This window comes from Cyprinus carpio, chromosome B20 (assembly GCF_018340385.1).
Source record: "Cyprinus carpio isolate SPL01 chromosome B20, ASM1834038v1, whole genome shotgun sequence".
Taxonomy (NCBI): domain Eukaryota; kingdom Metazoa; phylum Chordata; class Actinopteri; order Cypriniformes; family Cyprinidae; genus Cyprinus; species Cyprinus carpio.
Window position 1 is genome coordinate 12,509,878 of NC_056616.1, and position 13,737 is coordinate 12,523,614.

Here is a 13,737-nt window from a genome sequence, read left to right on the forward strand (position 1 = left end):
CCTTGGCTTGCTCTGTCTGGAGTGCCAGTTCTATTGAATTTAGGGATGGACATCGTAAGGAACTGAATTCTTCTCCATTCTTTTAGTATTTTGAGGAAGGAATACAAAAAAAAAAAAAAAAAAAAAAAAAAAAAAAAAATCAAGTTTCAGCAATTCAAATTTGTAAAAAATAATATACATTTATTTCACAACACTTTTTAGAGATGGCATATGGTTCTGTGCATTAAAATGATTATTAAACAAAATATTACTGATTCTAATAAATATGTGTACACATTGTAAAAATATTTTATACACAAAATTGTATTGTATTGTAAAAAATATAGTACACACATTATAAAATAATGTCTTATACGTGTATAACAGTCAGTATTTGTATTTAGCTTAAGTGAATAAGCAAGGGTAACAGTTATTGGTTCTCTTCGAATCTGACATGACTAAGGTAATAATTTGTGGTTCATAAAGTCAGTTTAATTTAGCGACTGATCCAGCTGAATCAAAGGTGTTTTTGATTCGAAAACTTGCTTTGTGACAGTTAAGTGAGTTATTGAATCAACAATAATTCATTCAAAACACGGATTCATCCAGGAAGTAAACACCACATGCATATTTTTAATATAATAATAATCTGTATTCTACTTATGAAATTTATTAATTTATTAACTGCTATATATATTCATCCAATATCACAAAAATAAGCAATTTATTTGTTCTCCATAAATCTTGTTTTTATATATCATGTCCGAGACCTAATGTTGAAACACTTTGGCTACTAAAAACTAGTTTTACTTACTATGATTTATAGTGTTATACATACCATAAAAAAACTGCAAATGCAAAATACAGTGTTAGTGAGCTGTTGTATAACTTGCTTTTCCCCCTTCAGATGCTGGATCTTTATCTTTGTCATTATTTCATTGTGTCTCAGCTGCTTTTCAACCCAGACACTTAACAGTAACCTTTTCAGCACAGAGATCAATAGTTGACATTGCCATTTGAACATCACATAGGCTTGGATCGAAAATCTGTTATATGGCATTATGCTACTAGAGAAACCCTATGAAGGACAGACAGAGCTGTTCAGACTAGTCTTTCATCATGTGGTTGGTTTTTTTCACTTAGGGAAATGAGATTGCAGCTCCATTTCTAAAAAATACCAGTCAAAAATTAGTCTTTAAAACCAGACCTAAATATAAGAGATAAGTAATGCTAATACTGTATGCAGTAGGAAGCTTTTTAAGGATTGCACGTCTCTTAAAATTGTTTTGTTTTTCAGTTGTAGCTTAGACAAGCCTGCCTTTCTTTTTGATTTGTCTTTATGCTGTAGAATGTTGAGTGAAAGTGATATTATGTAATAGTCTTTCATGTGGGTAACAGAAAGATGGAGAGGTTATCACTGGATAACAAAAAAATAACCTCATTATGAGCTATAAACCAGTAAGCCTAATGTGGTAATGGTATTAGGTGATAAGGGAAAAAATAAATCAAATCATCATGTATTGCAGGAGTAAAACAGTAATAAAAGTGCCTCAACAGCAGTCTAAGCTTTCTGCTTTTAATTAACCAAACAAAAGGACATTTGGAACATTTTTAAAATTTTCCCAATTTCCTAACCTATGCATGTCAACACTAAAGCACTGATATAAATGAGCTCAAATTAGTATCTTTAACATATTACTTTCATTAAAGAGGCATCATGAGTCACGCAAGATTTGTAGAAGTTGTTTTGTGTGTATCTGAGTCACCAGACTGACATTGACAAGTGAATGAAATTTACAGTAAAGTCCTCTAGTAAAACCCTGTAATCAGACTGAATCTCTCTCGCTGAATGGCAGCCTATCCCAGTGCTTATTGAACCACAGTACTGACTTTTAGAGGATGTGATACTCGGCCTTTTGGATCACATTTAGAGCACATTGTTAAACGCATTCTTGATGTTGATATTAACATGAATTGAGCTTGATTCTTTAGGTGAGAGCACATAGTAACTCTATTACTTATTTGACTTTTGATAAGACTATTTTAGATTAAACTTTAGCAATACCATTTGTACATTAATAATTTAAGGGACAGACATGAAACATAACCTCTGACAGAATGCATTTAATGTGAATACATCATCTTTTTGATAACATATAAGTCAGAGCAAGAGCAAAAATTACTGCATCTACTTGTTACAATTTGCTATAGCTTGCAATGCAGTTATTCTTGTGTCTTTCACCATATACAAACTTGATAATTTCATCCTGTTTTCATAAAACAGTTTTTTCTCTACAGACAGTTCACCAGTATCTTGTATGGCCTCTTTGGCTTACTGGCAGCACTGTTTGATTTAAGGCATATAATGAGCAATTATATATGATGTGTAGGTTGTGTACTGTAGAGACCCTACTGTGTTGTCTTTCATGGTACCCCGATCAGAAATCAGAAAGCCTCTTGAGTTGTATACAGACAGGCCGTTCATTGTTTTAAATGTCTTCGCTTCAGTGAACCATGATTCATTAGGGACCCTGGAATGCAAGTTCACTTTCTTCTTTACGCGCATACAGAAAGAGTTGCTGGTTGCAGAAAATCACATGGGCATCAGAAAGTACTAAGAACCATAACAAGATTAAAAGAATCTATTTCCCTTTGCGGGAACACATTCGCCTCATTAGCACTGATTCAGCACTTGCTGCCATGATTTTAAAATACTTGTATAGTTGAGAAACTGCTTTTTATTTACTGATCTTCTACAATAAATTGATTAAACAACATTATATATTGTATAATTTTAACAACTGCTCCAGACTATTTACATTAATTTTTGGTGAACATTTCTCGTGTTTTCTAGTACTTTAAGAAGCAAATGGCATGACATTATGCTTAAAACAAGAATAAACATTGCCAGTAAATGTTCATCATAAGTAAATGGTACTTAATTGGGTTTAGAAAGAAAAGAGACACCAACCTCCAAAATTTAGTGTATTTAAATACAATATTGTTTGTCTAGTTTTCATACTTATTCTTTACTTTTGTTTCTATCCTTTACTAAGCATTGTGGAATATTTTCAACATGTAGGAAAAATACTAGAAACGAGCTTAATGGCCAAACATAAGGTGTGTGTATAGCCAATGTACTGTTTGTTGTGATGAATCTATCTCAATGCAGCAAGCATATTGCATCACAGACTAAAGCGATTATGTAAAAGCTCTAAACATATGCTCATTTGTCCAGCCTTATGAGGTAGACAGATTATTGTCTTCTTTTCCCTGACAGATTGTTCTCTATGGTAATAGAGAACCCAAATGATGCAGAGAAAATAATGGTTATGTTTATGTTTATTATAAAAAAAGAAAAGAAAATTAATTTAGAACCTAATAGATTTCAGAAGCTGCTGATTTTTATTTTGATATAATTTGATATAATTACTATATAGTTCTTTAAATATTGAGATTGCTATGCTTTACCTTTTAACGTTTTTCACTATAAACCCACAATTCCTGCAGACACTGGCATGCAGGAACAGTTGGTTTTCAGGTACAAGAGAAGTAACTCCACCAGCTGCCTCTGGCTCTCCATCTGCATCTGTTCTCATGATGAAGTAAATCCGGTGAATTCATACATATACACATAGAGTAACCATGTGAAAGTGCGCCTGCAGTGACTTAAAGTTGGCATCAACTCCCACTTGTGTGGCACAAACCTGTCAGTGACATTTTCATCTTCCCTTTAACTTTATCTGTCTGTCAGATGCACTGTTCTGCAGAGATAGGTGCTGGTGGCTCAGCAGAGATGAGTGTCTAAAAGGTAGCCCATCTCAGTGACAGCTTTTTAAAAAAATAAATATTAAATTGTGGGATATAATTATGCTTCTTTGAAACATAACCCCTGTCATATTTTCCCTCCCAGTCACTTTTTATCACTCTTGTTTGTTAAGGAAAGTCTGCAGTGTCGCTTCATCAGTGTCTTCCTGTGAAGATAGACCTGGCGCTGACCAGAAATAACACAGACTAGAGGAAGGAAGTCCTCACAATGTACTGATCTTTCTAAGCTCAGTTAAAACAGTCAGAGCTACTCAGCTTAGGAAAGAGAAATTCACTTCTTGCCAAAAGTAGATTACACACTTGTGTGTCAAAAGGGACAACATAATCAAAACATAAACAGTAGAGTACATCCAAAACAACGAGCTGTGAAAGAGCAAGATCAGAGCTAGTCTGATTTTGCTAGTTAGTCAGGATGGTAGTTCTGCCAGCATTTTCACTGGCTTTAGCATATGGCACCTATTGTATCCGATGGTGTTCTTTTTCTTCTTCCGCTCTTGAGTCTATGGCAGCCCATAGAACCACTTGCGGGAAAGTTCTGAAATTTGGCACAATGATAGAGCACTGTCTCAACATTAACCAAAGCAAGTTTGGAGTCTCTAACTCAAACTCTCTCTAATCAAACCCCACCACTTGTCCAGAGTTTCGCTCAGGTTTATGCTAATAACTTTTGACCGTAAGGTACATAAGGAAAATTATTTTTTGCTCTGAGTCCTTGGCTCATGCAGAGTCGAATGAACCCCAGAATGTAAAAATCGTAAACTTTAGATTTTCGGGTATTTTTAATAGTTCGTAAAACCTACTTTTTTGAACTCATCCTAGACGGTTAGTCTGATTTTCACCAAAATTGGCTTAGATCATCTTCAGACCATGCTGGCAAAAAGTTATGGATTTTGTGTCAATAGACACAACCGTTTTTTGTAAATCGTCGCTACAAAATTGAGGAATATTGGCAAAATGACTCTGAGGCTGGATCTCTGCAAAGCTTTGACATGTTGACACCAAACTTTGTATGTGCCATTGTCACCTCACACAGAACACACCACATATATTTGTTAACAGTGCTACCTATTGTTTAAAAGTGATAAGCCAGTAAATAATATTGCTAGTGGTTGCATTTATGATTTTTCAGCCATTTTGACTAAAATCATCTTAAAATGTTTTTAATAACTCATTGCTGCAGTTAGTCTGATACTTGCATTTGTAGTTCTTGGCCCAGTAATTGCTGCTTGGAGCTATATTTTCATAATTCTATTGTCTTTGTGTATTGCTGAAAGTACTGATTATAGTCAATTGTAAAATATAATGGTAAATTGTTTTGAAACTTGTATTAAGTTGAAATTTAGTATGTTTAAAAATGTAATGTTGAATAACACATTACAGTTAGAATTATAAAACTTCCGATGTACTATTTCTATTTAGTATTTACTTGTAATTTAGTATGTTAGTCAGCATATCAAAATAAGTGTACTTGTTTAAACAAGAGATTATCAAAACAATTATTTCAAATGTACTTTAAAGTGTGTTAACACTTGAGTGTGTTAAAAACAGGAAAGTGTACTCTCTAAGTACTTGTGGTCTTTTATTTAATTAACCTTATAGTATCTGCAAGTACAGTTCTATAAAAAATACTTAGGAAATGTGATGTACATTACACATGCACATTCAATACAATTAAGCACACTTCTTTATCATTAGGTGGCCTAAAGTAGCTAAGCTCCTCTTGTAAATTAGCATTAGCTAACTTGATACACATATGTGTTTTTTCCCAAGAGTCTTTTAATACAAGACATTATGTCTCAATCTGAGATATGGATATGCCACCATATGGCAGTAGCCCTGCTTTTATTGACCTGTTAGCTGACTCTTCTTTCTTTCTTTTACTTAGTTAATCCATTAGCTACATGCAACACTAGACATGTTATATTTCAGCAACAGTGACAAGTCTGAAGCTGTATAGTGTTGTAAGTCTCAGATCTAATGATTAACTAATACTGTTGATGCTGCTTATTCACCTCTGAGTTCTTTAGGTTTAAGCAGAAGAGTGATTAGCTTTAGCGCATTAGTGTTAGCGCCATGGCTTATGTCTGACTCTTACCTAACACATGAGCCCAAACTCTCACACAGCAGTATGTGACCTTTTAAAATTTTGTAATGGCCAAGAGAGAAAAATTTAAAGAGTTAATTTGCAAAAACGGGAAACTAAACTACATTTTTATTTATTTTCATAATAATGTTGTTGTTGTTTTTTATTGTGCATTCTAAGTAATATAAATCAAACTGCAGTTGGATAATAATACCGCAAACAAATAAATTAAATTAAATTAAATTAAATAATAAATTTGCTTTTTTTTAGCAAAAGCAGATAACTCCAACCTTCGTTTTTTGGCAAATGTTTCAGAGATAAACAAAAACACTTGTTTAATCTTTGTAATCTCCTCAGCTGACAATGTAGACACGTCAACAAACAGCTTAGATGGCTACAGAAAAAGAACAAGGACATTTAAAACATAACTCTGCAGTGACTGAATGATATGAGAAAGACAAATAACATATGAAGAGTTAATTTGCAAAAACCGATAAACAACACCTTTAAAAAAACAGAACTGACCGCTGTGCATTATTATCCACATATACTGCGATCCAGTGAAGCTGAAGACATCATTCATACAAATCTAGTTCTATGAAAGGCTTAGTGTTTCAACTGTCCCAGGTGTTTTCCACATCATCCATATTTTGTACTGCAATACTTGCTGTGCTGCTCAAATGTATGTCTTGCTGCCCTTGAAATACCCAATTTCAATGGCTTGAATTCAGCCTTCTTTTCTTTGTTGACTTATTTCCTTTTGAAACAGGAAGCTGACTTTACAACTGCAGTTTTATTTTTCATAATGCAAGTTTGTGGGTCAGTATGATTTTTTACATTTACATTTACAGTACATTTATGAAAAGTGACAGTAAAGGCTTGTACATTTTTACAAAATATTTCAATTTTGAATAAGTGCTGGGGGTTTTTTTTACATTTTGTTCTTTAAAATTTCTCCAAAAATATTAAGCAGCACAACTGTTTTCAATATTGATAATAATAAGAAATGTTTTTTAGCAACTTTTACTAACATCAAAACCTTTTGAGCAGTATGTTTTAAACTTTAAATCTTACAATTGACTTTTTATTTTTTTACTGTCCAGCAGAAACTGCAAAAAAAGAGATAGATGTATTTATGTAAAAGTTAGTATTAAACTTTTAGGAGTACACTATCATATAGATGTCCAAGCTAACAGAAAGGACAAATGTCTCAAAACTTCAATTTTGATTTCATGGAGTCTTTAAAAGTATAATATCCTTGTCAGATGATTACATTGAAAAACACTGTAGTACATGACTAGTTTAGAACATAAAGAAAACAATTGCTTCAATTAAGCAGTTAGAGAAGTTAGAGGATTACCATTGTAATAGCGTTTGGCAGAAGCAACAAATTGTATATGTCAGTTTTTCAAAATCTAAGCACTGTCTTTGTGAAAGACATTTTAGTAACAGGTACTGTAAATGAAAGTTCAGCACTTAAGGCCACCATGTGTTCTCGCTATCACTGTGTTTTTGAGAGGATGAGTCATAGCTTGTGCGATGCTTAAATGTTGAGGGAGAGAGGTGTGGGCTGGAGATTGTGTGGTGCGAACTCATGCAGGATTGTCCGTCACATACTGTGACATTTCAGTGACAGTCACTGAGATGATCCTATTGCTATGTGGTTGCAGGTACTTACTGTATGGTTACAATATCAGTTAACCTGATGTGTTACTTAGCAATGTGATGAAGGTTGTGAGTTGATGTGGTTTTTGTTTTTGAAGTATCAGTGGCTCTCTTCTCTCTCTGCAATTTTTTTCATAGATCTTCACACTTCTTAGCTACTGATGGTTAAAAATAGAGTCCCAGTGGAGTCATTTTGCCCCGTGAATGTAGGGCAGTACAGAGACAGAGGCACAGGCTCTCTGATGGAGTGGGGTCACGTTAGTATGGCAAGTCATCATGCAATTATCCACAATTACACATTTGTACATACCTGATATTGAAGTCAACAACAGAGAGAGAAAAAAAAACTAAAAATGGCCTAGTGAAAGTCATTTTCAAAACAAACAAGTGTATTAAAATGAACTGAAATGAGACTGATATTGAAAACAAAATTATAAAACAAAATAATGCACACTTAGCAGCTCATCCATCTCCTAACATCTCTCCTCCTCTCCATCTGTTCATTCACCCAGCATGATCAGAATCCGTGAAGCTATGAAAAACATTATGCTACCTCTAGGTATAATATCACATTATTTTTAACAACTTGATAATTAAACTAACATTTATCAAGCAAACTTTTAAAGTGATATCTATAGTATTTTTAATACACAGCAAATATCTGTTTTAAAGGTGTATTATGTGCCACCTCATGGAACCAAAAGTATAATGATTGAAACCAAAACCAGGTTTGGAATGCATCTTACCCTGCCATATTAGATTATACAGTATAGCAATATGTTGATTTTGATATAATACCTGTTTCTGATTTTGCAGTTGTTGGAATTGTTCATAAGGGCTGTCTTTAGTTGGGGGGGAGGGGTTCTCAAAAAAAAGAGACACTTTTTAGCTTAACATTCAACAACAATCGCTCTTTGAATCAGTGAATCTGACAGCTACGAGTCACTGTGATATCTGCTGAGTCACTAAAATCATAACTACACAGGCTAGAATGGAATATTATAAGTAATAATATTCTGTACAATAACAGATAAAATCTCTACAGAGAACTTTTCTGCTCACACATTTTTTTAATATCTGGGACATGTTATCACTTTAGTAGCATTTTTGCCTCAAGCCTGGATCATTTCTGACTTCTTCTTGTTTTGTAGACTGAGGCAGGGAGATACTCAGGCGTCACCAACAATGCTCATTTTCTGATCCCTGTTGTGTGTTTGTGTGTGTGTTTGTGCTTCTCAAGCCCTTTTGTGACACCATTGCAGTCGACCTTCGGATAAACATTGAATGGGAAAACTGTCATCTGCCACAAATAGCCGCAGTAATAGAGAGAAGGACAGAGAGACAAAGAGGAGTGGCCAATGTGATGAGAAGGACTCAGAGACAAGGAGAATTGGTGTGGAGGGTGTTTGGCTAACTGCTGATGAGAGCTGTCACTCCCACACATCAATAAAGCCCTCTTGAGGAGACTTTAAAAAATATTTCCACCTGAATCACACACACATATGTATTCTCATTTTAGCATCTAAATTTCACAAACAACACATGCGCACAGTTGAATTCATCTCAAGGTCACTTGATGTAAGAAGCTTTGTGAGGCACAGCATGTTGTTACAGATCAGGTCAAACGGCTATTCTGGTGTGCAGCTCTCATCTAGGATGCTGTTTTTTTTTTTTTTTTTTACAATATAATACAGCTGCAACAAAACAGTACAGTGATGTATACTCATATTAGTAAAAACATAAAATATGGCTTATGAAATTATGCAATTGCAAACAACTAAAAATCAGGGGAAAAAATCCATTGTATTTGAGACAAGTATATTGATATTTACTGACTGAGTTTAACAAAAAACCTCCCTTAACGTGGTCATAGAAAAATATGAGATGGGAGGAAAAATTATATTTTATTGCTTTTGTGTTCCTTCTCAATAGTTTTACATTTTCCATGAAAAACTTTGCATTCTTTTTGCAAAATAATTTCTTTCCGAAAAAAAAATACTCCATTTCCAGAGAATCTATGCATTAGTTTCTATTTTTGTTTCCAGGTGTTCTCCAGTTTTGTGAGTATATGCAAAAGTTTTGCTAGTGAACATAAAATGTTTGCAAGCAAACACTAATCGCTTGCAAGAGAATGCAAAACACTGTGCAAGTGAATGCTGTTTTTTCAGTATAACACAACAGTTTTTTGAATGAACGAATTTGTATTGATTTTTGCTACCATCTAAATTTTTCCCATCACCATGTCCCTTTATGGGCTCCATAGTGTCATATTAAAAATGGGTGTAAAGGGTGTATAGGTTTTGTTTAATCATTGTCACACTAAGTATGTTCAAATATGTTAAAATTCTTGCTCATGTTCCTCTCCTCTCATGCAGACAAATCAGATTTAATCTTCCAGAAGAAGTCCACTGATGACAGGGATGACCTGTACACCTCCCTCTTGTCCAGTCAAAGCTATGCCTCACATGAAGATACCTCCTACTTTTCTGGCAGCATGGGCAGATCTGGTGACAAAAATACATCCAGCACAGAAGACTTCACCTCTGGATCCCATTTCCAGTTGACCTCGGACTCCGGCATCAAGAACCCCAGTGCAGAACAAACTGACAGCTCTCCCAAGATACATGACTCTGAGAAAGCTTTTGACTCTTCTTACAACTATATGGACATCAGTCGTAAAGAGGACTCCAGTAGTTCACAGCTCCCCCTCGAGGACTGGAGGATGAGCGGCCTCTCAGAGCCCACCCAGTACACTAAACTAGAGAAGAGCCCATCACCGGTAGAAGTGGATGTGGAAGACATTGGCTCTGATGCAATTCTGGACTCTCAGACCTTCCCATATGTGGAGGAACCATCTGATGAAGAGCTGTCTGACTACCAGCCCTATCGGTCTTCAGGTACTGGCAGCAGTGCCAGCCCAGTAAAAATCACCCTGACAGAAATGCCACCTACATCTGTATCACCCACCACAGTCCAGCACAGCCCCACCGTTACAGTGTCAGAGAAGGAGAGCATTCTGAGTCTGGGGCTGGAGGGAGTGCCAACCGTCACTCTCTCAGAGCCTGAGGATGAAAGCCCTGAGTCATCTACACCTCCTACAGGTGGGCATCACCATCCCACACAAGCACTTCACTGTAACGTATCCACTAAACCACCTTTAATTCCTCTGCTAGCTGACCCTTTGCTTCTGTGTAGGTGTATTTGTCAATCTGGAAACTTTCATACATTTAAATTTCTTCATTTGATTTGCTTTTATCTAAAGATAATGAAAAATGAGCAGTTCTATGATGTAGTCATAATTTTAATACTTTTTCCACCAAATCTGTTGGAAAAAGCAGCAAAACCAGTTCCAAACATTTTGGAAAAGTTCAAGTTAGGACAGAAAAAGGGTGAGGCCCAATGAAACATCAGGGTAGTTAATGTTGGCAGAGTACCGTTCAAAAGTTCACCACGATAAGACAAAACATCAAGTTAAGCTACTGAGGTAGTGAAACTGAGCATTCACAAACATTTTCAAAATCAATAAATTGGTGATTCTTCAGCTTCAGGTGCTTCGTTATGCCCTAGGGATTGAGGAGTTTAAAACAAATGGAATTCAGCCTTTTTTTACATTATGCCTTAATCATTTATTTTGCAACTTTTCAAATTATTTTTAGGTTTAGATTTTATTGTTTTAGCTTTATCCCAGGCCCAAAGTCTGCTTGAAAGGTAAGTGTGATTTCACACAGCACAATATGTTCCTGGATCAACATCCCAGGCAACTATTCCAATTCGAGGAATGAGTTTACAGGAAATGTCAGTTTTAGGCTTACAACAAGGGTTATTCAGCTATCAATTCCCTTTGATTTTAGGGATAAATTATGGGTAGGGTTAGGTTTAGGGGTAGAAATAGGATTAGGTCTATATTTTTGGAGAGTAATGTTGTCCCAGGATCAACAAAAAATGGTGATCCAGGAATTTGTCTGACTTGGCAAGTTGATCTTCTAGAAATCCACCAGGTCAAAAGTGCCCATAGTTGAGGAAACACCCAATATTTAAGAGCAGTGGCTCATTGACTATTATTGGCTGTACGTTACACAGTAATATAATAACACACACCTGCTTATACTGTGGGATGCCTTGGCAGACCAAATGGCCACAAGACACCTTACCTTACTCCCTGTCCTTTATCTCTCCTTCTGTTTCTTAATAGAAGAGTCTGATTCTCCTTTGGATCCAAACATCCAGGCTGTTGAAACTAAAATAATGAGTTCCACCCAAGACAAGACTCAAACATCTCCCATCTCACCCTCTCCACCTACTATCAAGCAGGAGAGTTCCCCAATAGAGATGACGCCTTCCCCCCCAAAACCCACCTTGCCTCCTTCCCCCCAGGATGTCGAGGGTAGCAGTGCTGAATCTGGAGACTCTGAGATTGAGCTGGTGTCTGAAGAGCCTAGTCCACGAGCTCCCAACACTGGCTACATGAGCTTCAGTAAGAGTCCCAGCACCACTTCATCAACCATAGTACCTTCCACAGTGCCCGCCCCGTCTTCTACCCTTGTGTTTGCCCCGAGTCCTGCAATGCAGTACAGCATCTTGAGGGAGGAACGTGAAGCAGAGCTGGACAGTGAACTGGCTCTGGAGTCCTGCGGAGAGGAAAGTCCCAAAAGATTGACCCACAACTCCACAAAGGGTTTCAAGGAGAGCCCACAGCCAGTCAAAAAACCCACAACCCTGACCTTGGCAAATAAAGAACCAGTCGTGACTCCCACTGCACCTTTTCCGACTGTTCCAGCCCCAACCAGTGCTCCTAAAGAGAAGACACCCACCATGGAAGAGAAGCCAAAGCCCAGCAGCACAACCCCCAGTCCGGGCCTGCCAGAGCTGAAGGTGGAGCATCCTGCTGGTGAGGTGCACCAGAGAGAAAGAAGACGGTCCAGTCAAGCCCGCAGGGGCTCTGAGAGAACGACTGCACCATCCGTCGTCTTCCAGGGTCTAGCCAGGGAGAAAGGTAAAACCATGTTCCCCAATAACTTATAGTCACCTCAAAACACAAGTTCTTATGGTCACTATCTTGAGTTATTCCATTTGAGCACAGTAATGGTTAAACAACAGAGGGTTTTTGTGTAGTTAAGCTATAGCTCATCTGTATTTCCAAATACACAACACAATGCATAATAAAACATTTGGATGATTTTATTTCCTGCTAAATATTGCTGAAATTTCGTTGAAATTTTTTCATGACATTTTAAGAAAATACCAACTGGAATCAACTTAAAGGGATAGTTCACCCAAATATGAAAATTCTGTCATTAATTACTCTTATGGCACTCTTACCTGTAAGACATTCGGAACACAAATTAAGATATTTTTTATGAAATCCGAGAGCTCTCTGACCTTCCATAGACAGCAACGCAACTACCACATTCAAGGTCCAGAAAGTTAGTAAGGACATTGTTAAAATAGTCCATGTGACATCAGTGGTTCAACCATAATTTTAATAAGCTATGAGAATACTTTTTGTGCACAAAGAAAGCAAAAATAACAACTTTATATAACAATTCTTCTCCCCTACGTCCTCCTAGTGCCATTTTGGAGAGTATTATATTTTCTTTGCGCACAAAAAGTATTTTCGTAGCTTCATAAAATTACGGTTGAACCACTGATGTCACATGGACCAATTTAATGATATCCACTTTTCTGTGCCTTGATCGTGGTACCCTTGCTGTCTAAGGAGGGTCAGAGAGCTCTCGGAATTCATCAAAAATATCTGAATTTGTGTTTTGAAGATAAATGAAGGTCTTCTGGGTTTGGAACAACATGAGGGTAAGTAATTAATGACAGAATTTTCATTTCTGGTTGAACTATCCCTTTAATGCAGTATATGCATGCAAGTGTATAAGTGCTTTTATGGCCCCAGTAACTACTATTTAAATTTGAATCATTCTTTTTTAGTAATTCAAGTCTCACTATCAGGAAATAATTCTGTTAAAGGGACAGATCCCACAAAAAAATGTTCTGTTATCATTTACCGTCATGTCATTCCAAACCTGTGTGGTAATCTGTACTGTGAAACATAAAAGGTGATGTTCTGAATTGTTGGTAACATTTTTATTTTATTTTATTTTATTTTATTTTATTTTGAACTATCCCTATAAGGCGAAAGACCTGTAATAGCTGCAATTAATATAAAAACTGAC

At 36.2% G+C, this 13,737-nt stretch overlaps 1 protein-coding gene across 1 annotated transcript in view; it reads left to right on the forward strand.

Annotated features, from left to right (window-relative positions):
- Positions 1 to 13,737, forward strand: part of LOC109090920 (reticulon-1-A-like) — a 30,857-nt gene that overhangs the window by 727 nt on the left and 16,393 nt on the right. Inside the window, exons 2-3 of the mRNA XM_042746288.1 lie at positions 9,931 to 10,656; positions 11,748 to 12,548. Of these exons, the coding sequence (XP_042602222.1) occupies positions 9,931 to 10,656; positions 11,748 to 12,548 (1,527 nt within the window). The remainder of the gene's footprint in view (positions 1 to 9,930; positions 10,657 to 11,747; positions 12,549 to 13,737) is intronic.